The 21728-nt window shown below is 40.2% G+C and overlaps 1 protein-coding gene across 1 annotated transcript; it reads right to left on the bottom strand.

Moving 5' to 3' along the window:
* Positions 1-6976: 6976 nt before the first annotated feature.
* Positions 6977-17300, bottom strand: BMP10 (bone morphogenetic protein 10). Its single transcript, XM_002757667.5, has 2 exons — positions 16929-17300; positions 6977-12483 (listed from the first exon to the last, which is right to left on the bottom strand). The coding sequence occupies exons 1-2, from the start codon at positions 17260-17262 to the stop codon at positions 11543-11545; spliced, it is 1275 nt and encodes a 424-aa protein (XP_002757713.1). The 5' UTR covers positions 17263-17300; the 3' UTR covers positions 6977-11542.
* Positions 17301-21728: the final 4428 nt, after the last annotated feature.

The raw sequence follows: 21728 nt of genomic DNA, 5'->3' as shown, positions 1-21728 counted from the left end.
TAAACTGATAAGCAACTTCAGCAAAGTCCTAGATACAAAATCAATGTGCAGAAATCACAAACATTCCTATACACCAATAACAGACTAACAGAGATCCAAATCATGAGAAACTCCCATTCACAATTGCTACAAAGAGAATAAAATATCTAAGAATACAACTAACAAAGGAGGTAAAGGACCTCTTCAAGGAGAACTACAAACCACTGCTCAGGGAAATTAGAGAGGACACAAACAGATGGAGAAAGATTACATGATGCTCATGGTTAGGAAGAATCAATATTGTGAAAATGGCCATACTGCCAGAAGTAATTTATAGATTCAATGCTGTCCCCATCAAGCTACCAATCACCTTCTTCACAGAACTGGAAAAAACCACCTTAAACTTCATATGAAATCAAAAGAGAGCCTGCATAGCCAAGAAAATCCTAAGCAAAAAGAACAAGGCTGGGAGGCATCACACTACCTGATTTCAAACTATGCTACAAGGCTATAGTAATCAAAACAGCATGGTACTGGTACCAAAACAGAGATATAGACCAATGGAACAGAACAGAGCCCCTGGAGGTAGCGACACACATCTACAACCATCTGATCTTTGACAAACCTGACCAAAACAAGCAATGGGGAAAGGATTCCCTGTTCAATAAATGGTATTGGGAAAACTGGCTAGGAGTGTGCAGAAAGCAGAAACTGGACGCCTTCCTGACACCTTACACTAAAATTAACTTCAGATGGATTAAAGACTTAAACCTAAGACCAAACACCATAAAAACCCTAGAAGAAAACCTAGGCAAAACCATTCAGGACATAGGCATAGGCAAGGACTTCATGACTAAAACACCAAAAGCATTGTCAACAAAAGCCAAAATAGACAAATGGGATCGAATTAAACTCCAGAGCTTCTGTACAGCAAAAGAAATCATTAGAGTGAACTGGCAGCCAACAGAATGGGGAAAAAATTTTGCAATCTACTCATCTGACAAAGGGCTAATATCCAGAATCTACAAAGAAATAAGACAGATTTACAAGCAAAAAACAAACAAACCAATCCAAAAGTGGGTGAAAGACATGAACAGGCACTTTTCAAAAGAAGAAATATATGATGACAACAAACATATGAAAAAATGCTCATTATCACTTATTATTAGAGAAATGCAAATTAAAACCACATTGAGATATCACCTCACACCAGTTAGAATGGCAATCATTAAAAAATCTGGAGATAACAGATGCCAAAGAGGATGTAGAGAGATAGGAACACTTTTATGCTGTTGGTGGGAGTATAAATTAGTTCAACCATTGTGGAAGACAGTGTGGTGCTTCCTCAAGGACCTAGAAATAGAAATTCCATTTGACCCAGCAATACCATTACTAGGATAGATATAATCCCAAAGGATTATAAATTGTCCTTTGTGTATGTATAATCCCAAAGGATTATAAATTGTCCTTTGTATATGTATAATCCCAAAGGATTATAAATTGTTCTGTTATAAAGAGATATGCATATGTATGTTCATAGTGGCACTGTTGACAATAGCAAAGACCTGGAACCAACCCAAATGGCCATTGACGATAGACTGGTCAAGGAAAATGTGGCACATATACACCCTGGAATACTATGCAATCATAAAAAATGATGAGTCTGTGTCCTTTTTAGGGACATGATGAGTCTGGAAACCATCATTCTCAGCAAACTGACACAAGAACAGAAAATCAATCACTGCATGTTCTCACTCATAGGTGGGTGATGAACAATGAGAACACATGGACACAGGGAGGGGAGCATCACACACTGGGGTCTGTTGGCGGAGGCCAAGGGAGGGACAGCAGGCAGATGGGGAGGTCCGGGAGGCATAATATGGGGAGAAATGCCAGATGTAGGTGATGGGGGGATGGAGGCAGCAAACCACATTGCCATGTGTATACCTATACAATAATCCTGCATGATCTGCACAGGTACCCCAGAACCTAAAGCACAATAAAAAAAGAAACAAAAATCATGAAGGAAATAAATTTACAGCAAGGAATTACTGTACTTAGCATCTGTCACAATATTCTAGGCCTGCTGTAACAATGTATCACAAACTGTTCTAAACAACAGAAATTTATTCATCTCCCAGTTTCAGGATCTAGAAGTACAAGATCAAGGTGTAGGCTGCGTTGGTTCTTTCCGACGGCTGTGAGGGGAATCTGTACTTTACTTCTCCTGTAGTTTCTGGGGACTTTCTGGCAATCTTTGGTGCTCTTTGACTTGTAGGAACATCACTGTAATCCTTACCGTCATGTTCAATGGCATTCTCCCCATGTTCATGTCTGTCCCTGTGTCCAAATTTGCCCTTTCTATAAGGATAACAATCTTAATGGGTTAGATCTACCCTAAGGATCTCATTTTAACTTCATTACCTCTATGAAGACCCTATTTCCAAATAAGGTCACATTCTAAGGTATAGGGGGTTAGGGTTTCAACATATCTTTCTAGGGGGACACAATTCAATTCATAACAGGATCCATTGAGAAAAACAATAGTATTGAATATTGGAAACTATAGAAACAGCACTTATATGCAGCTTATTGATTTTAATTTGATGTAAAGTTTTGGAGAGTGATTTTTAGTAGTATCTCTCAGAATCACATATGTCAAATGTGCATAGCCTTTTCTCCTGGAATTTCACTTTTAATGAATCTAACAAAATCTAAAATAGGTGAAGTCAACATTAAAAACAAAAAGAGAACCTTGAGGGTAGGGTGTTCAGGACTTGATGTTGGAGAGACTCCCAGGAAAGGTAGTGAAAATGTCGGCAGTTCAGTTGAGAATCTTCTGAAGTTCTAGGGAAACATGTCTCTTCCCTAGTGGGGTTCAAAGAGGAAAGAAAGCCTGTAATCCCAGCACTTTGGGAGGCCGAGGCGGGTGGATCACGAGGTCAACAGATCGAGACCATCCTGGTCAACATGGTGAAACCCCGTCTCTACTAAAAATACAAAAAATTAGCTGGGCACGGTTGCGCGTGCCTGTAATCCCAGCTACTCAGAAGGCTGAGGCAGGAGAATTGCCTGAACCCAGGAGGCGGAGGTTGCGGTGAGCCGAGATCGCGCCATTGCACTCCAGCCTGGGTAACAAGAGCGAAACTCCGTCTCAAAAAAAAAAAAAAAGAGGGAAGAAAAATATCTCAGGTCCATGCGGTGTCCCCTCACTAAGGCTTGGGAGTTTCCAGTTAGTTGACAGACAGATTTCATAAGAGAGGGAGGGGAGAAATCCTGCAAAGACACAGCTGGCCAAGACCCTGGCGGAATCTTTGGGGCATGAGATCAGCCAGCAGTGTCAGGCTGATTCCTCTTCGAGCCGTGGGCAGAGCATCCTGGTCTCACACCCAACACCTTCTAGGCTCCCAGCCTTGAGAGAAACATCTGGGCAATTCTGGTGATGGCTGAGAGGACTCAGAGACCAAATGAGTGCCCCAGGGTCTCTATAGGGTTATCCAACCTGTTTATGTGACTCTGACCTTTCCTTTTTGTCATTCCATCTCTGCAGAATTCTCAGTGATCTCTTAACCTAAGGGACCCATACATTGAGAAAGGGCAGGAAGAGGAAGCACCCTTATTGCAGGGAGAAAACTCTCAAAGATGCAGTAGTGAAGGACAGCTCTAAAGAGGGAAGGAAAGCAAGAGGCAGGAAGCTTCCATGGGAAGCCCCACGGGAGAGATGGAAGAATGGTAGGTGGCCTGGATCCTGAGGTATGAGGCCTACTCAGTGTCGCCTGCCAAAGCTCGGGGGTTTCCAGTTTGTTGACAGGCAGATTATGTAGGAAAATTGATGTGAAAGTTTACTACTTTTGTAGTTTTAAGTGGAAGGCAGCATGGCATAGTGGTGAAGGGCTTGGTTGCTGGAAGTGAGCTGCTTGGGTTTGCAATTCCAGTTCTGCTTCTGCATGGTTGAATGACCTCTAAGAATATGCCTCCTTCTCTGTGACTCAGTTTCTTCACACATAAGCTAGGCATGATGATTTTCAGGTGTTACTACTGTTTTTAGCATTGGCAGACATGGTCAAGTAAATTTCCACTTCAAATCTCAAAGCTATTCTTCAATGAAGAATCTTACTAAAATAATTCGTTTAGTGTAAATAAACTAATGCTTTGTAATTAGTCATCTTCTGAATAGCCCCTCTAGGAATGAAGGGGCAAATTTCTTCATCTTTCTGTGGCTCTTTCCACTTGTGCAACCTTCTGAGCAATACCTGACTTAGGCTGCCAGATTTAGCAGATAAAAACATCCAACTAAATGTGAATTTCAGGTAGTCAACAAACATTACTTAGTGTAAGTATGTCCTGTACAATATTTGAGGCAGACTTTTACTAAACAAACTACTCATGGTTTGATCTTAGATTCACATTTAATTGGGCATCCTGTATTTCATCTGGCAACCTGGTATCTGACCCCAAACTGTACAAAGTGGGTGAGCCTGGCCCTTAGGAGCTAGAATGCAGGTGTAATTTTACTGTGTACACCTCATTCAGGCACAGTCTGCAACTGTGCTTTTGCAGGATCTCTTTTAAAAGCAAGAACAACAACAACAAAGAATAAAACATGTGACATTTGTAGCAAAAGACGTAACAGGAGCTGGTCTCATGTAAATATTATGTTAATTAAAACAGATGGGTCCGGATATAAACAAAATAACTGCAGGGGGCTGGTTTTTGTTCTTGCTGCATTTCTTAATATAGTAACTCAGTTCCCATGCTGTTCGCACTCTTGCCTTATCAAACATTGAACTGGGGTATAAGGAAGTTCAAATTACCAGTGATTGGAGTTCCATTTTCTAAATACTTGAAACAGATGGCTTATTGCCTGAAAAGCATGTTGTGCTTGGTTATTTCAGGAAAATGTTTGGTTGCAGCTCATTTATTAACATCAGGTTTGCCATGTGATGAGCACTTTCCCCTCAGCTCTGTTCCTTGCATTGAGTTTGGCTACTAGGCAAAGAAAGGTTTCATTTCTAACGCTGTCTACCTGCTTCTTGGACATTGCATTGAGCAAAAGCCTTGTTACTCCTGTACAGCTTCTCACAGCTTCAGAAAAAGGGCAATAACCATGCAGAAGACTTTTACAAATTAATGTCATTTGAGAGTAAACAATGGATGAAGTTGGACTCTCTACCAGCTGTGGCAGCAATGAACTTAACAAAAGATAATGTGCTTTTTGCCAGTTTTTGGAGGGGTCTCGAATCCAACTCAGAGGCACATGCTGCACTTAGTTATGATTCTTTAGTCTCTTTTAATCTATAAGAGTTTCCCAATCTTTCTTTGCCTTTGACTTTTTAAGAGTGCAGAATCTTCTTAAAATAGGTTTATCTGATGTTTTCTCATAATTAGTAAGGTTATGTTATACATTTTAGGCAGAGATACTAATAAGGAGCTAGAACTAAATTTTCTAAAACCATTCCCATGTTATTCAAGGAAGTGGGGTCAGTGTTTTGTGTGTGAAATCTTTCTAGCAAATCTTGAGTTGACAATGGTACTTCACACCTCCCATCAATCTTACTTTGAACTGAGTGTCCTAAATTTTTTATAAGATTCTCAGAATCACATTTAAGAGTAAAAATGTATTGAAGTTTCCACGTCTTTCTGGGCTTTCTTCTTGGAATGAGATGAGCTACTTTAGATCTGTGTGAAGTCCGAGGAAGGTTAAGAGAGAGAGCGGGAACTGTTTCTTGTAAACTGACAGTTCAGGAGAGTGAGTTGGTGGTAATCACATAATCCATTTATAACCACCCAAGTTAACAAGCTCTCACCTTCTTCAAATAGGCCCCTTATTTACAAATAGTCACTGTTATATGAAAGTGGATTCTCGTTCATAGTCACTTCTACATAAAAGTGAGTTCTTGTTCATGTGACTGGAGTCACATGCAGCAGTCTCATGGCATGATTTCCCCATACCACAAAGCTCAATTTGCATTAAGATTACTATTAGAACCTGTAACATTACAAGTGTATAATTTGTGCTTTGAAGATAGTTGTTTGTCTTACTTTGTAAACAAGCTACCCCCCAAATAACTTGCAGCTCTGTGTCTGCCCACTGCAATTTCAGCTGTATCAGTGGGAAAGAAATCCAAGTACAAGGTGGCTGGTCCAGCATAGCTGTGCTCAGGTCAAACCAATTGCAAGGAATGGTTCCAGACTCCACACTGTGACAAACTTTTATAAATTAACTTATTTAAAGAAGAGAATGAATAGGTTGCTAAAGAATTCAAAATCAAGTTACAGGAGTGGCTTTTCAGGCCTGTGTAGACCATCCCCGGGCTCAACCCCATCTTGGGCTCTCAGCTCCCTTTCCTCCATGGCTAGAACCCTGTCTCACCTTAACAGAGCTCATCCAGGGACGAAGGCTGTGCTCCCCTCTGATGCACTTGCCAGATTCAGCCTGCCAGCTGAGACATGTGAGACTTCCCCTCAAAAAAGAGATGCAGGATGATTTTCTGATGGAAGAAATTTTATTCTACCTGGGGCTGTCCCTGTGCCCTTCAAATTCCACATTCTGCCATAAGAATGAATCTCCTTCTTCGACAAGGGGCAGAGTCTGCCTGTTGGCCAGGACTGTTGCATTTAATCTGACTCATTTGGTATTTATTCAAAGAAGAAATATTTCCCAGCTACTGACAAAGGGGAGCCAGTTGTACTTTCTATGAATGCCTGTGGCATTAATGGGAATTACACAAAGTCATATAAAGTGGGAGAACAACGGAACAACAAAATCCCACTCTCTACGGAGGTCACTTACAAGCTCAAAACAACTTATGGTTTCTTTGGACCATTCTCTATTAATATAGCAATTAGTTTTATTCCATCTGGGTATGTTATCAAGTAGAAAAATGAGAAAGAGGGGTATGTGCAAAACTCAATATTTCACCTCAAGGCAAAATAAGCTGCAAATAACTATCATCAAAATATTTTTTTTATTTGAAAAGACTCTGTACACATTTGGTTTATGAACACAGGGTAAAATATTTATTTCCATCTTCATTTTAGTCTGGTGATAACTATACAAATCTGGACATAGATAATGAACAGGTTTTATCCAAGAACATGAACGTGCGTCAGCTGATTCGGTGTGTCGGTGGTGTTCCCGGATTTCCAACGTTCATGAATGCTCAGTCAGCGGGCACTGGCACATTGGCCGCCCCACTACCATTAAGCCAGGTGCTTACAAAACCAGTGCTCGTGCGTGATAAAAACATGCTAATCATAACAAACAGTTATTCCATGAGGGGTTTTTAACTAATGAAAAATATGTCCACATGCAGAAACACCCCTGTATGCTTCTCTTGCATAGTCATGTTTACCTTCCATTTAATGTATGAAATCAACTGTTCTTGTCTAGGGGCAAGGAAATGCACAGAGTCATAGCAGCATTTCCTCTTGCACCACACGCGAGCTTGCAGAACTGCAAAGGGTTGAGAATGGCCCATAGCGACTCTGAAAAGATCTACAGTCCTTCAAAAGGGCAACATCCCTTCTGTGTTCCAGACAAGTTAAAAAGGGTTGGCCAAAACCCTGCTGGCTTTATAGTTTGTTGATGAATTAAGATGTAATACATAAAATTCTCTTATATGAAAATATCTTTTACTTGAAGAATATAAATCATAACAAATACTGAAACATTTAGTAACAGTTCTAAAATAAAATAAAGTTTTTGTTATTAATATCCCAGACCAAAATTAATGCATCAGGAAAGAATCAGGCACTTTGGGGCAAACTCTTTTAGAGTTCATTAAGCTAGCATTTTTGACATTTACAAAGTAATCGATCCAATTACAAATGAATTTGACCAATTATGTCTTGAATTTCTGGGTTAGTGAAGGCAATAGGTAAATTCAGAGGGGAAGTGCCAGCTTTGGGGGATAAAAAGATTCATTTAAATGGTATTTCCATTTACTGAGTAGCAATCATATTTTCTCACAACCTGACAATATTTGCCTCTTGTGATAAACTGACAACATCACTTGATGGAAATTCATGACAATGTATTGATTAAATATTTGCTGGAATGTCTACACTTCAGTTAAAATTGTACCATTTACAAATCAGAAAATAAACTACAAAGCATGCTTGTAGGCACAGCATGCCTGCAGGACACAAATACACGAAATTATGGCAAGCTATGGCAAGATACCTTAAATCAACAGAACATTCTGATGCAAAAAAAGAGATATGGAAATACAGACCATATATTATACGTAAGCCATACTCTGAAGCCAGAAGACTCTCTATCCAAAAGGGAATCACAGACATAAAAATAAAATATTTGGTATTCTACAATATATTACAACAATAAATATATCAATCAATAAATAGTGGGAAGCCTAGAAACTCTTACATGAATATTTTGTCTGTGGGCTGCCCAGGTCCCTCTGCTATAATTCCCTTTTAGAGTTGTTGAGATATATCAACTTTGGTAATAATAATTCTGCCATAAAATGGTTAAAAAAAAAAAAAAAAAGATTGGCATGGGACCCAGCAGAAAGTCTATGACAAGAGAAACATTAGTAAGGTTCTACCCTTTTAAGGATCTGACGATATTCTGGCTTCCTGTCAATGCAGTGAGTTGGAAGTGATGCAGGTATGCAGCCAGGGACCCCCGTGGGAGCTGGGAGAATTCCTCTATGGGCTGTGTCTTTGCACTTTCTGATAAAAGGAAAGCCAAAAAAAAATGCAGCTAGCAACATTTGAATAACCAATATGTTGCTCTCTGTACTTCCTTTCCACAGGGAAGCAGACAATAATAAAAATGCTGGTTTACATCTGGATGGGAAAAAAGAGAGACAACTGGGCTACGAAGCCTCATCGCCAACAGCCCATATTTTCGTATCTCTTTAACAGAAGAGTGACTATAAGTGCTCGAGACAAGATTGCTCCAGAAGCCCAGAGCCAGCAGCGCACATAGTGGAAAGCAGGGCTGGCACATCCTTAACATTCTAGTATCAGGGTGCTAATGTTAGCGGTGTGCTAATGTCAGTGGGATACTAAATGTCAGCGGTGTGTCAGCACCAGTGCACAGCCCCCAAGAGCTGACTTAAGTTTTCATTTTGCAAGCCAGTTGACATCACATTGGTAGCTCAAGATAGACTATAGTAAGAGCATTTACAGCATTGAAATCCACAAATCGGGGCTTTTTCCCACCCTGGATTGCTGGTTGAAAGGCATTTACCAGTACACTACTGTCATATGTATTAGACATAAAGAAAATTTTGCTTAATTTTTATCTAACCAGGACTATCCTGGTCAGCTGAGGTTTTACTGTGTATCTATTACAGTATCCTTTAGGAAGGATAAGAAGTACCTTGGAGTATGTGAGTATACATTGTGTACCATGGAGTATTAAGGATGTACCACATTCCACTGAGGGCACTAAGTGTGGCTGTCCAAAGCCAGCTATATATCACACACACAAACACACACACATTATGTTATATGGAGTCTATTCCACAAATAGTGATTGACTTTCTCAAAGTATCATGACTTTCTCAAGGTATCAATCACTGAATACCCACTGATGGTCAAAATATCACTCTTCCAGGAACAACGAATTCCCCAGGATTCACTCAGTGGACAATAGATCTAGAAAGCTGAGGTTCAAATTGGGCAAAAGTTCTTCCAAATAGTTTTCCTTGTCTCTATTGTCTAGTGCAGTTTGTGTTTATAACCTTAAGAGATTTGCAAAAGGGGCTGATTGTTTTCCAGGGTCCAAAAAAAAGAGAGGTGCCAGACTTTTTAAGGAAACATTCCTTAAGATGAGCAGGGATGAATGGGGGGTGATGTCCTGGAAACCACATTCCTGGTTCTAACATGAACCATCAACATTCCCTGCCTGGAGATGCTGGAATGGTTTGGAAACTGCTCTGCTCTGGCTCCTCCTGCACAAAGCCCAGGGTCCGCTTGCCGGGTAGAGGGAAATGGTGGAGGTTAAGACTGGAGCCTGTCACCTGCCAGGAAAACCCACCAGACTCTTCCTGTCCAGAACACTTCCCCAATACTTTCAGTCCTGGCCAGTTGCAAAATGGGACGATGGTAAAATGAGAAGATGGGAACGTTACTGGGTTTCTACCATGAAGCAAACATTATTTCAAAATTCAGCCTTAGCTTTTAAGTCATTTGGTTGTGCGTCTACTCATAAATCCATTTATTTTTTTGTTTATTTTTTCATCCATTCATTTGGACTCTGGTTTTCTTTTTCTTATACTTACTTATTCTGGTTTTCTTTTTTCTTATATATAAGTATTCTTCATGAACAAAACATTTGACAAAGGATATTATTAAAATAAAATCAAATTAAATATCAGAGGAAGATTTAGAAATTAAAACACGAACTCCTTTCACTCTGACAGCGAAGGCATTTAGGTGCCCCTTTGCAGCTCACAGCATGTGTAATGAAGGCCAGGGAAGAGTGGGACACAGGCATGGGAGGAAGACATGAGGCACTAGGGCAAAGAAGAAAGAGGGAAGGAAGAGGATGGAGTAGAGAGAAAAGCAGGGATGCGAGGACAGGGAACAGCGTTAACAGGTGAAGAAAGATATTAACATCCCTTCTTCCAACAGACAGGTCCCTTCTAATTTATCTCCTCTTAGTCTTTGGTAGTTTTATTTTGTCCAAAATATTTAATTCTTTAAATAAAATCGTTTATGATGTTACAGACACATCTAGGGATAGCCTCTGAAGATAGCATCAATATCCTCTTCCCTTTCTTCCTTTCTTTCCTTCAGGTGCCCTCGGGACCCCTCTATCCTCTGCAGCAGCAATGGCCAGTACACATGACCTTACTTTCCTATTGTCTCAGGAGCATATTTCATGCAGTTTCTTCTGTTTTCCTTCCTTGGCCAGGAGCTGCCTTCTGGGGCACATTGGTCCCCAATGGGCTCATTTTTCCTGTTGTACCTTCAAGACCTCTTGAGTCCCTTTGGTTCCTACATCAATTAACCCTTCCCTTCAAACATCCTTTGCCAGTCCCTGCGTCTCTGAGCAACCACAGAAACTCAAGTGACAAAAGCTACACTTACATTTCTAGAGTATTTAGGAAGTATAATACTTCCAAGGATGATTAAATCCCTGATGCATATTATCTTGACATAAATCCTACTCAGAGAAGAGGTAACAGAGAACATGCCATTGGCCTTTAATATACACACATTTGAGTGGGTCATGCATGTAGGTGAGTATAATCTGCTTGCACAGAACCAAAAGATGTTCATAAGTTCATGTATGTACTCATATACACACACAAGTATGTATCTTTTGATACTGTATTTTGCCTTGGGGTTGTTTTCGAATCAACATGGAGGTGGCATTGCCAGGAAATGGCAAGTCCAAAGAGAAAACAGATCGAAAGGGACTTAACTATAAAGCAAAATATGCATTTCCTACAACATACTGACCTGTCCATTTCTGGAAGACAGCAAGCCTCTAGTACTGTACACCCTTATTAAATAATCTTATTAAATAGGAACACCAAATATACACATTTACAGTTATTAAATAAGCCACAGGATTCCTCTTCTATCTACAGCCACATTCGGCGACGGCCATGCCTTCGTATTTAAACTTGTAGGTGACGACGCCTTTGTCTAAATAGAGGATGGAGATGGGCTCTAGCTTTGTGGGCACACAGCAGACTTTGGAGGCTTTCTGGGAATTCTTGAGATGGACCAAGGCCTGGATAATTGCATGCTTTGTGGGTGTGAGATGCTCTGCCAGGGGGTAGTTACAAACACCACGACATTCATAGGCTTCGTATCCGGGTGGAGCAATGATCCAGGAGTCCCACCCAATCTCCTTGAAGTCGATGTAGAGCGGGGTTCTCTTGCAGTAGTTTCCTTTGGCATTTCTTCTGATTCGGGCAGTGGAGTCGTAGATGATGTTGGATCTCATCTGCAACAAAGCCTCTTCCCCAGGTCCACTGGAATAGTCATCCAGGCCCAAGTTGTCCAGCTCTTGAAGTTGCTCATGGGAAATCATTTCATTCAGTTCCTCTTTCCTCTGCTTGTCACTGCTTTGGTCATCTGAAAACACGATGAGCAAAGGGTTATGCTTATTCTGGGCGCTGGTGTCTATTTCCAGCCGTCCATTGCTGGCATCCTCAGCTTCACCATGTTTGCTCTCAATGCGGACCTCCAGCTGGTGGGTGGATGAGCCTGACTTTTGCCAACCTCTGATGGCATCTGTGACATCAAATGTCTCCCACTCACTGTTGGTTCCATAGATCTCCTCTGACACCAAGACCAGCATGTTTCTATCTCCCTCATTATCCCCTTTGCTCTCCAGCACTTCAAAGATGGTAATTCTTTGGTCTACAACATTGTATATCATACGATCCCTTTGTACCAGTGTGTACAGCCTAAGTTCAGCCATGATGACCTCTTCATGATGAGGAATGGACACATTGAAGAGGAGAGGATATTTTCGGAGCCCATTAAAACTGGCTGGTTGGGAAAACAGATCTGAAAAAAAGAAATTTGCAAAAATCAGATTTGCAGTGGGTCTCAGAGAAAAACAGATGCTTATTTATGTAATAAGAAGGCCTTCCCATGCATTAAGCTTAATGCAGAAAGAATGAAGGGAGAAGATCAATGAGAACAAACACAATGTCAACATTCTGTGACACAGGAAATCCCAGAAGGTTGGTGGTAGAATGCCCAAAAGAGTTCAGCTGCCAAGACTAAAATGGAAAGTATGGGTCTAATGGATGGGATAAAACTTAGCCAGCCTTGCTTTTGAGTAGCTCATCAGCCACAGAATTACAGAACTGAGAGGGACCTTGGAAATTGTGTGGGCAAGTCCCCAAATTTCCTAACCAACAAAGAGCCACCAAATGGGACATGTGGTGATTGTTCTTTTCTTGTCAGGGATGAGGACCCCATGGTGTTTTAATTTTTGTGTTTGTAGTGGGTGGAGATCCCTACATAGTTAGCTGGGCACTGGTCTTCCTAAAAGGCTTCCATATGTATCAGAGTTTGGTAACTTATAGCCTATGGGCCAAAATTAGCCTGGTACCTGCTTTTGGGTAAAGTTTTATTGGAACACAGCCTCATACATTGTTTTTGTATTGTCTATGGCTACTTTTGCACTACAATGGCAGAGTTCAATAGTCACAACAGAGAGCATATGGCCTTCAAAGCTTAAAATAGTTATTATCTGTCTGACCCTTTACAGAATAAGCTTGCTGACTTCTGTTCTCAGCAACAAAACCTGACAAGGTCAATAAGACAGCCATAAACCAAGAAGGTCACAGCAGTCGATTTTGAGTATATGGTCCTCTGTAAAGAGGAATGGGAGAAAATGAATCCTGGAACTAGAGTGGTTGCCTTAGTCTTATACCCCTAGCACTACTCTTATACCCCTAGCACCTGGCATGAAGTATGGTACATACAACTCACTCAAGAATGTTTATGAAACAACTCTGTAAAAGTCTTAGAAGCACACTTCTAATCTTAGTCTTGGAAGCATACCTCCAAATACTGTCATGTTGACTTCCTATCTGAAGTTACAGTGAGCCCAAAGCTTCTGCATACTTGTCTCAGGTAATGAGCATATAAGGAAGCCCTGAAGGCATTTGCCATCAGATTCTCAAAGGGATCCACAGCACCAAAGATGCTAAGGACCACCAATTTAGAAATTCTCTGTCATCTTTGGCAGCATTTCACCAAGTATATACTTAATTCATGATCTCAGTGAGTCCCTGTTGCAGATTATAATCTTTTAATATTTTCCTTTAACTTGCTCTGATTATTTTGCACTTATTATCTATTTTAGACTTATCCTAAGCAACATCATTCATAAAAGGAGAGATTTGAGGTGATACTTATGTGTGTTTGCTAAAATCCACATGAAATGATTTCACATAATTAATAGCTTTCTATGGGTACCACCTAAAATCATCTTACACATTGTCAGTGGGAAATGCTAACCTACTGAATGAATTTAAACTCCCTGGCATGGCTCTCAAGGTCAGCTATATCTGGGTCTTAGCCTCCAGATCAGCCATGGCTTCCATAAATGCATGGAACATTGTGATCACTCAATAATATTTGTGAACAATTGAATGGATTTGTAAACCCTTCTGTTTCAACTACATTGACATCTTTACCACCTGTCAAACATTCTTTTTTCCCCTGTAATTTTCACCTTTTCACATGTTCTTCTGACCCTTGGAAAGCCCTTTCACCTCACCTCCACCTATCCAACTCTGACATCTATAAAAGCCTCCCTTCCTTACTTCTCTTTCTGAAAGTTCCCTCCCTCCCCTCTGAATCACTTGAGCACTTTATATCTCCTTTGATCCTTGTCATTTACAACCTTGTATTTCAGTCATCTTTTTATGAATGGATTTTCCCAACTAGACTCCCATCCTCCTGGTATGAATGGCTCAAAACTCCCTTCTATGTCTCTATCCTACTATAAGGGCTTAAACAGAGGTAGTGCTTTAAAAATATTGATTAGCTGATGATTTTAGGCATCAGATTAAATTGATTTATGGGCATGACATATGACCTTAATCCATCATCAAGCTCTTAAGTCAGTGGCTTAGGATTTATTCTCCCAGTCTAAGAAGGGAGGAGACTTGTCTCCCCATGGACAGGGAACATGAGAAGACCCAAAATGGAGGAATAGGCTGGTTGTTCTACCCAGGAGAGAAGTATAGAATAAAAGCTCACTGTAGTAGGAGGAAGGCAGTAAAGCATACAAGGAAGCTTTTGGTGCTAATGGATAAATTCATGATCTTGATTGTGCTGATGATTTCAATGAATGTTTACAGAGGTCAAAACCTTTCCAATTATACACTTTAAATATGTACAATTATACTTTTATACATCAATATTTTTATATGTCTTATTTTCTATAAGTAAATTATGCCTCAATAAAACTGTTTTGAAAAAGTAAGTTCACTGGGAAGTTTTGTGAATGTGCAAATGCAGTAAGCAGTAAATGGAAGAGTTACATTTCAGGGCAAGAGAACTAATGTTTGTTGACAAATTTCTCATGCCAGGTGCTTTGCAAGCATGATCTTCTCTGGTTCTCACAATGACCCCACAATGCAGGTATTGATTCTCTACCCATTTTGCACCAGAAGAAATCAAGCCCTGATGCAGAGAACTGACTTCCCCAGATGACAAGGTGATAAAGGAACAGTGCTAGGAATTGAGGGCATGCTTTTTTCACATTGGAGGTGGCACTTTTTTCCCAAGATGAGATAGGTTTTGACTTTTTTTTTTTTTTGTCTTTGTCTCCTAGGGAGCTGCATTAAGCAGACCCAAAGAGTCAGAAAAGAGGCAATAGTAGCTAGCAAGGCATGCCCTGTGCAGTGATTTCTGTCCTCAGGCTGCACAGTTGTTTACTGGAGATGTGTTCCTGCCCTCAATAATCTCCAGGATTAATAAGTACAGTAAACTCCAGATACTGACCTGAGTTATCCAGATACTCTTTGAGAGAAGTAGGAACTGAAAACTTTTCTACTTTTCTGGGGATGCAAATAACATTTTCTCACCCATACCCTAGTTCACCTGAACCAGACACTTAGGGCTCAGTTTTGAGAAGTATTGGGGTGGGGGGGATTCTCACAGGAGGAGGTTATTCATTTTCAATTCAGACTCACCTCCAAAAGGAATCTGTAATCTCAGCTTGCCATTTCCATGAGAAAGATGTTATGAAATAGAACTTTTGGCGGCCAACTCAATTTTAAAGGCAAACAACATCTTAGGGACTAAGGAATACCCACTCAGCATTTATTCCAGCAGCTAGAATATTAAGTAACTCATTAGTAATCACTGAAGTTTGATCAGCACTTCATAGCAAATGGAGTACTTTCTTACCTGTAACCTCTTTTGAATCACTCAACTTTTTTATGCAGGTATTATTACCCCCGCTTTACAGATGAGGAAATTGAGAGTCTGAGACATGAGCTAATTATTCACAACCACTAAGCCAACCAGCTCTCAAAATTCCATATCCTGAGCTGTTTCTTCACCACTGCCTTTCTTCTTTCAAGAACATCTGGCCAATATTAATCAGAAGCCTCTTTTGTACCTGGTTAGTGACTATAATGGTATAATTGGCAAATATTAAAGAATTAGTTATTTGGACCTTCAGCTTCTATCATAGGTATCTAGATATCAGGATTTTCTTTCCCCTGATAGGATCAAATTAAGCTATTAAGAAAAAAAATTAACTCATTAGATTTAGCTACCAAATTTAAACACCTAGGAGAAGAAAACACACTTTTCTCACCAATAATTCAATCTTGTACATCACTCTTCATGAAGATGGAAATGATGAGCTGGATGATTAATGGGCCAATCACACTTCCTGGAAACTGTAAACAGTGCTTTAAGGATGTACATGACACATCAAACAACACAGCCTTAGGAAGAATCTCTAAAATATATTTCCATACTGTTTGAACATTTCTTAAACAACATCACAAAATAAAAACATCAAAAGTTTGAACAAAACACACATCACAACTTGATGTTTTTTGACTGTTTTTATTCTTTTTATTCTAAGTGGAAGTTGAGAAATTTTTTAGTTAATTAAACACCTAGGCAACCAAGGCCTATCTGGAAAATGGCAAAGATACGGCAACATTAATGCTTTGTATTACTTGGTGTTCAAATTAACATTTTTTAAAAGAACCCAATTATAATGTCAAATTGATAGGTGTTTTGTGGCTTTGGGTTGTTTGTAAAAGATGTTTGTAAGTATTTTTGAGGTTCTGAAATGACTGCATAAATAGTATAGACCAAATCGTACCTTGTTTTTGTGTATCCATATGTATTTAACATCCTTATATAGATGTATTTACCTTTACCTATATCATTCCCAGGCATTGTAAATTTACTTATTGTGTCTTGAAAAAATTCCAAGCCAAATTTCATCAGCAAAAACTTACCTTCATTCTTGAAACTCCTAATGATGTTGGCAGAGGGCATGGAGGTTCGATCTGTTGCAAATTTGTTATAGAGTTCCAGCATGTACTCTGGTGGGTCTACCTTGGCTGAATCCTCCGTGGGGATGTCAGACAGGTTTAGTGTCTTGAGAAACTCATTCTTCATGCTCTGGAGCAATGTGCTAAAGTCAACACCATCTTGCTCTGAGAAAACATCATCAAAGAGGGGCACATCTTCTTCTAGAGGAGACTGGTCTAGGCTCATGATGGGGCTGCCAGAAACCAAGTGAGCCACCAGGCAGAGAAGAGTGCACAGTGTCAGGACCGGAGAGCCCATGACTCCGCTCAAGCCCCTAGGCCAAGCCAGGAAGGTTTAGCTCTCCTGGGCTCTAAGTGGCAGTTTTATCTTGTGGGGCGTAATTGTCTCCTGTCACTGGAGACAAGTTTGGAAACTCTTCCTCTCTCTCTTCCTCCCCCTACCACTCTTCCTCTCCCCCTAAAAGTCAGGTTGCAGTAATTGGATAACAAAATCCCCTATAGGGGCCTAGCCTTTCTTATCTCCCTAGTGTAAACTTGTGCACCAGAATTTGTTTCTATCTTGTAATCCCTATTTCTTTTAATGAGCATTTTGTAAACATTTTCACATTCTGACACTGGTTGAAAGATAGGACAATTTTCTCCTTGCAAAGGCTCTGCTTCTCTTCCCTTTGATTCACTTCCTTTCAGCAGGAATGTCTAAATTCCGTTTTTATAGGCTTAGTTTCACACATACATATAATAGGTATAAGAAGCAACATAATGCACATCAGTTAATAGGTATAAGAAGCAACATAATGCACATCAGTGGTGATACATATCAATTTGAGTGGTAGGGCCTACATCCTCAAATAAATACTTCTGAAGACAGATCAAATGTCCAAACTTTCATTCAGCTATAAATGAATTTATATAAATTTTTCCAAGCATTCATTTTTAGAAACAAGAAAGTATAAACTTTATGATCCATAGTCTCTTTCCTACCTATTTGATCTGGCTAAAATGGCATTTGAAAAATAGGGCAAGTCCTTAATTATAGTGGCAACTAAAATTTAGTAGATGTTCCTACAATCAGGCATTGTACTGAGTGCTTTACGTCTATCGTCTAGCATGCTCCTGCAATAACCCTATCACTATCTCCATCACATATATGGGTCAGTAAGGTTCCATAGATTGCCAGAGGCCAAAAAGTTGTAAGATGATGGAGCCACTGTTTGAACCAAGGCAGTCTGATTCTGATGAAAAAGAAAACAGTTCACACCTTTAAACCACTTATATTTCACCAGACTAGGGCATGGGCAATAATGGTGAGAGGCCAACCCATCCCCAGATCAGCCTGGAGGCAGGAGGCAGACAGCAGTTTGCAGCTGGATGTGTACCTCAGGTCCTCCACCTGTGCAAAGAATTCTTAATATGACCAGCATCTCTGCCAACTTCGTCCTTCTGACTCAATCAGAATTGTCATCTAGAGGCTCCAGCAAAAGCTTGGTGTGATGGTTAATACTGATTGTCAACTTGATTGGATTGCAAGATGCAAAATATTGATCCTGGGTTTGTCTGTGAGGGCGTTGCCAAAGAAGATTGACATTTGAGTCAGTGGGCTGGGGAAGGCAGACCCACCCTTAATCTGGGTGGGCATCATCTAATCAGCCACCAGTGAGGCTAGAATATAAAGCAGGCAGAAAAATGTGAAAAGACTAGACTGGCCTAACCACCCAGCCTACATTTTTGTCCTGTGCTGGATGCTTCCTGCTCTCAAACATCAGATTCCAAGTTCTTCAATTTTGAGACTTGGACTGGCTCTCCTTGCTCCTCAGCTTGTGCACAGCCTATTGTGGGACCTTGTGATCGTGTGAGTTAATACTTAATAAACTCCCATATATATGTGTGTGTGTGTGTGTGTGTGTGTGTGTGTGTGTGTGTGTGTGTGTGGACGTTGAGTCAAATCTCTGTCCCTCTAGAGAACTCTGACTAATACACTTCGCAAACATTACCAGGCACACAAAAAATGCCAAATGCCTTGGTCCTAAAAATTTTTTAATGGTATAGTTGATTGTGTGTACAGATTAGGAAAGACAAATCAGGTTCATCACATTTTCCACCCTAACTAGTGACAGTAGCAGCCGTGGTACAGCCAGAGTGGCCCTGTGGACAACCCCAGGGGATGTTTCTCCCCCTGAGGTGGTAGTACTGGTATCTTTCTGACTTGCCCAGTGCGCACCCTGTTCCATTACTGATACATCCTGTGCTGTTCAGAGGGCTCTGTGGAGATACTCAGTTCACTGGAATGCTTTCTCAGTTTCTATCTTAAATTATCCTATGTTGATTCTAATTGATTAGCTACAATGTTTCCACTTGGCTTTTCCTCCAGGCTCCCTTAGGTTTCTAGTCATCTTCTGATTCTTTTTCCTCCTAAAATGTACAGTGTTACAGCCATTTTTTTATCACCATAGAAAGAACCATATTTTGTTTAGTAGCTATTAATTGTCCATTTGTTTAATAGCTGTTGATTTTGGTTTAATGTTCGATTTTGATTCAAACTTTTGCTCCCGTAGTGAAAAGACAACTGTAGACTGGAGACAGATTATATCCTGAATAGTCCCACAAGTGAGTGAGTCCAAGGGCCAGAAGCCTTCCCTCGGATGGTTTGTTTTAACATGAGGTTCCTGACAGCATACCAACAATGCCTTGTATCATGTCTTGCATCCAAGTAAGCACCCATTTATCTTTATACACACACAGATGTCAACGCACACTCCAAAACTCTGAATGTCAGGCATGTGTGTGTAACTGCCACAGGACAGCTGTGTAAGTGGAGGCACATATAACCTCTGAGCACACTGATTTCAAAGGTCATAGGGAGAGACATACATCCCACATTGCAGAGTTCTAGTTCTTGACGCTCTTGGGCATAAAAACGTTAACTGAGACTTCAGTGGCTTACCTATACTTGGTGTTAGAAAAACTAAAGGGTTAAATATTTGGATCCATGTTTATCTTTGGGGATGATTAAGAGATACAGTGGGGAAATGACTATAGCCATAGGAAAATGACTATAGCCATATATCAGATATCGCAAGATATCAGAATATCATGAGATGCATGCTCGGTGAAGGTTCTTAAACCCACACCTGTGCTGGGTGGACAAGGAAAGAGGTTGGCTTCATGCTTGGAAGAAGGGGACATACTCTCCCTCCTTCTTCTAGGCCTGGGACACCTCACATCTTAGTCACAGAGTCTCTTTATGCCATGTTTTTCTCTAGAAGCTTTTTCTGATGACTCTTTTTTTTTTTTTTTTTTTTTTGAGGCAGAGTTTCGCTCTTGTTACCCAGGCTGGAGTTCAATGGCACGATCTTGGCTCACTGCAACGTCCACCTCCTGGGTTCAGGCAATTCTCCTGCCTTAGCCTCCTGAGTAGCTGGGATTACAGACACATGCCACCATGCCCAGCTAATTTTTTGTATTTTTAGTAGAGACAGGGTTTCACCATGTTGACCAGGATGGTCTCGATCTCTTGACCTCATGATCCACCCGCCTCTGCCTCCCAAAGCGCTGGGATTACAGGCTTGAGCCACCGCGCCCAGCCTTCTGATGACTCTCATCTGACTCTAAAAGGTCCAAATGTCTTCACATTCCTATCCCTATTTTGATCTTTCTGGATGCAATTCATTCTGTTCTTTCACACTTATCTCATTATTTTGCATCCTTCTCATTTGGAATGTTTTACAGTTCATTCAGAGTGGATGGGGATTACAGTTTTGTGAGCCAAAGATGTCAAAGCTATGTTTAAATGTTTTAAAAAGAACCCATACATGTGGAAAGCAAAATATTAATTATACATTATGTCTTTCGACCCCACTGGAAAATGCTCCAGAACCTCTGATTTGCAAAGTTCTGGGCCAATTTTTGAAACCAGTTCCATAACTGTACAAACTTGAAGGATCTAACATTGAATTTCATTGAGCTATCAAAGGGATCTGGGATCCAGACATGATCAGAGCCACTGAACAGCATCCTGATGAATTCTGCTATTCCCTGTGAGTACTGCACCCCCTGAATATGCAACCAATAAAGTTCTCCTGAATAAAAAGAGACAATGAATTCAGGAGGGCTTTGAACATGACTCCAGATTCTTGGAAGCCTCTCTACCTTGGATTCCACTACAGAAGCATTACATTGCTCCTGCTGCCTTCTCAAGACCAGGTGTGATAATTTAAAAAATTTAACAAGCTGTATGATAGGTTTTGTCCGTTTAACCTATATATAAATTGAATCATGCTACATGTTTTCTTCCAAGACTTACTTTTTTGCACTCAACAGGATTTTTCCAATGCACACAAGTTGATGTGTGTAGCTGAATTCATTGATTTTCCACTGAATGGTTGTCAACTTTATAAATATATAAAAATTTATTTGTACATTATACTTTGATAGAGACTTTGTTTCCTTATTTGCATTATATACAGCACTACAGTGAATAATTTTACTGTTATTTTCTGTTTAAGAGAGTCTGTAGGCAATGCAATCCAATAGAACATTCTGTTCTAAAAGAAATATCCTTGAAGTTGTTCGATGCAGCAGCCACTGAAACTGCATGTGGATATTGAGCATTTTAATGTGGATAGTATAACTGAGGAACGGAATTTTTAAATTTCATTTAATTTTAATTAATTTATACCTATATTTAAATAGCCGTAAGTGGCTAGTAACCACCATGTTGGACAGTGCAAGTCTAGACTTTATTTAGTAAGAATAAATATCAGAGTA

This window comes from Callithrix jacchus, chromosome 14, assembly GCF_049354715.1.
Source record: "Callithrix jacchus isolate 240 chromosome 14, calJac240_pri, whole genome shotgun sequence".
NCBI classification, from domain to species: domain Eukaryota; kingdom Metazoa; phylum Chordata; class Mammalia; order Primates; family Cebidae; genus Callithrix; species Callithrix jacchus.
Note: the sequence above shows the minus strand (reverse complement) of the source record. Positions and strands in the feature narration are given on the sequence as shown.

What these genes read in the sequence shown, in the direction of transcription:
- BMP10 (XM_002757667.5), bottom strand. Translation starts at nt 17,262, where the DNA reads ATGGGCTCTCCGGTCCTGACACTGTGCACTCTTCTCTGCCTGGTGGCT. An exon ending in TAGGAGTTTCAAGAATGAAG is followed by an intron (nt 12,484 to 16,928) that starts GTAAGTTTTTGC and finishes TCTTTTTTTCAG; the next exon opens with ATCTGTTTTCCCAACCAGCC.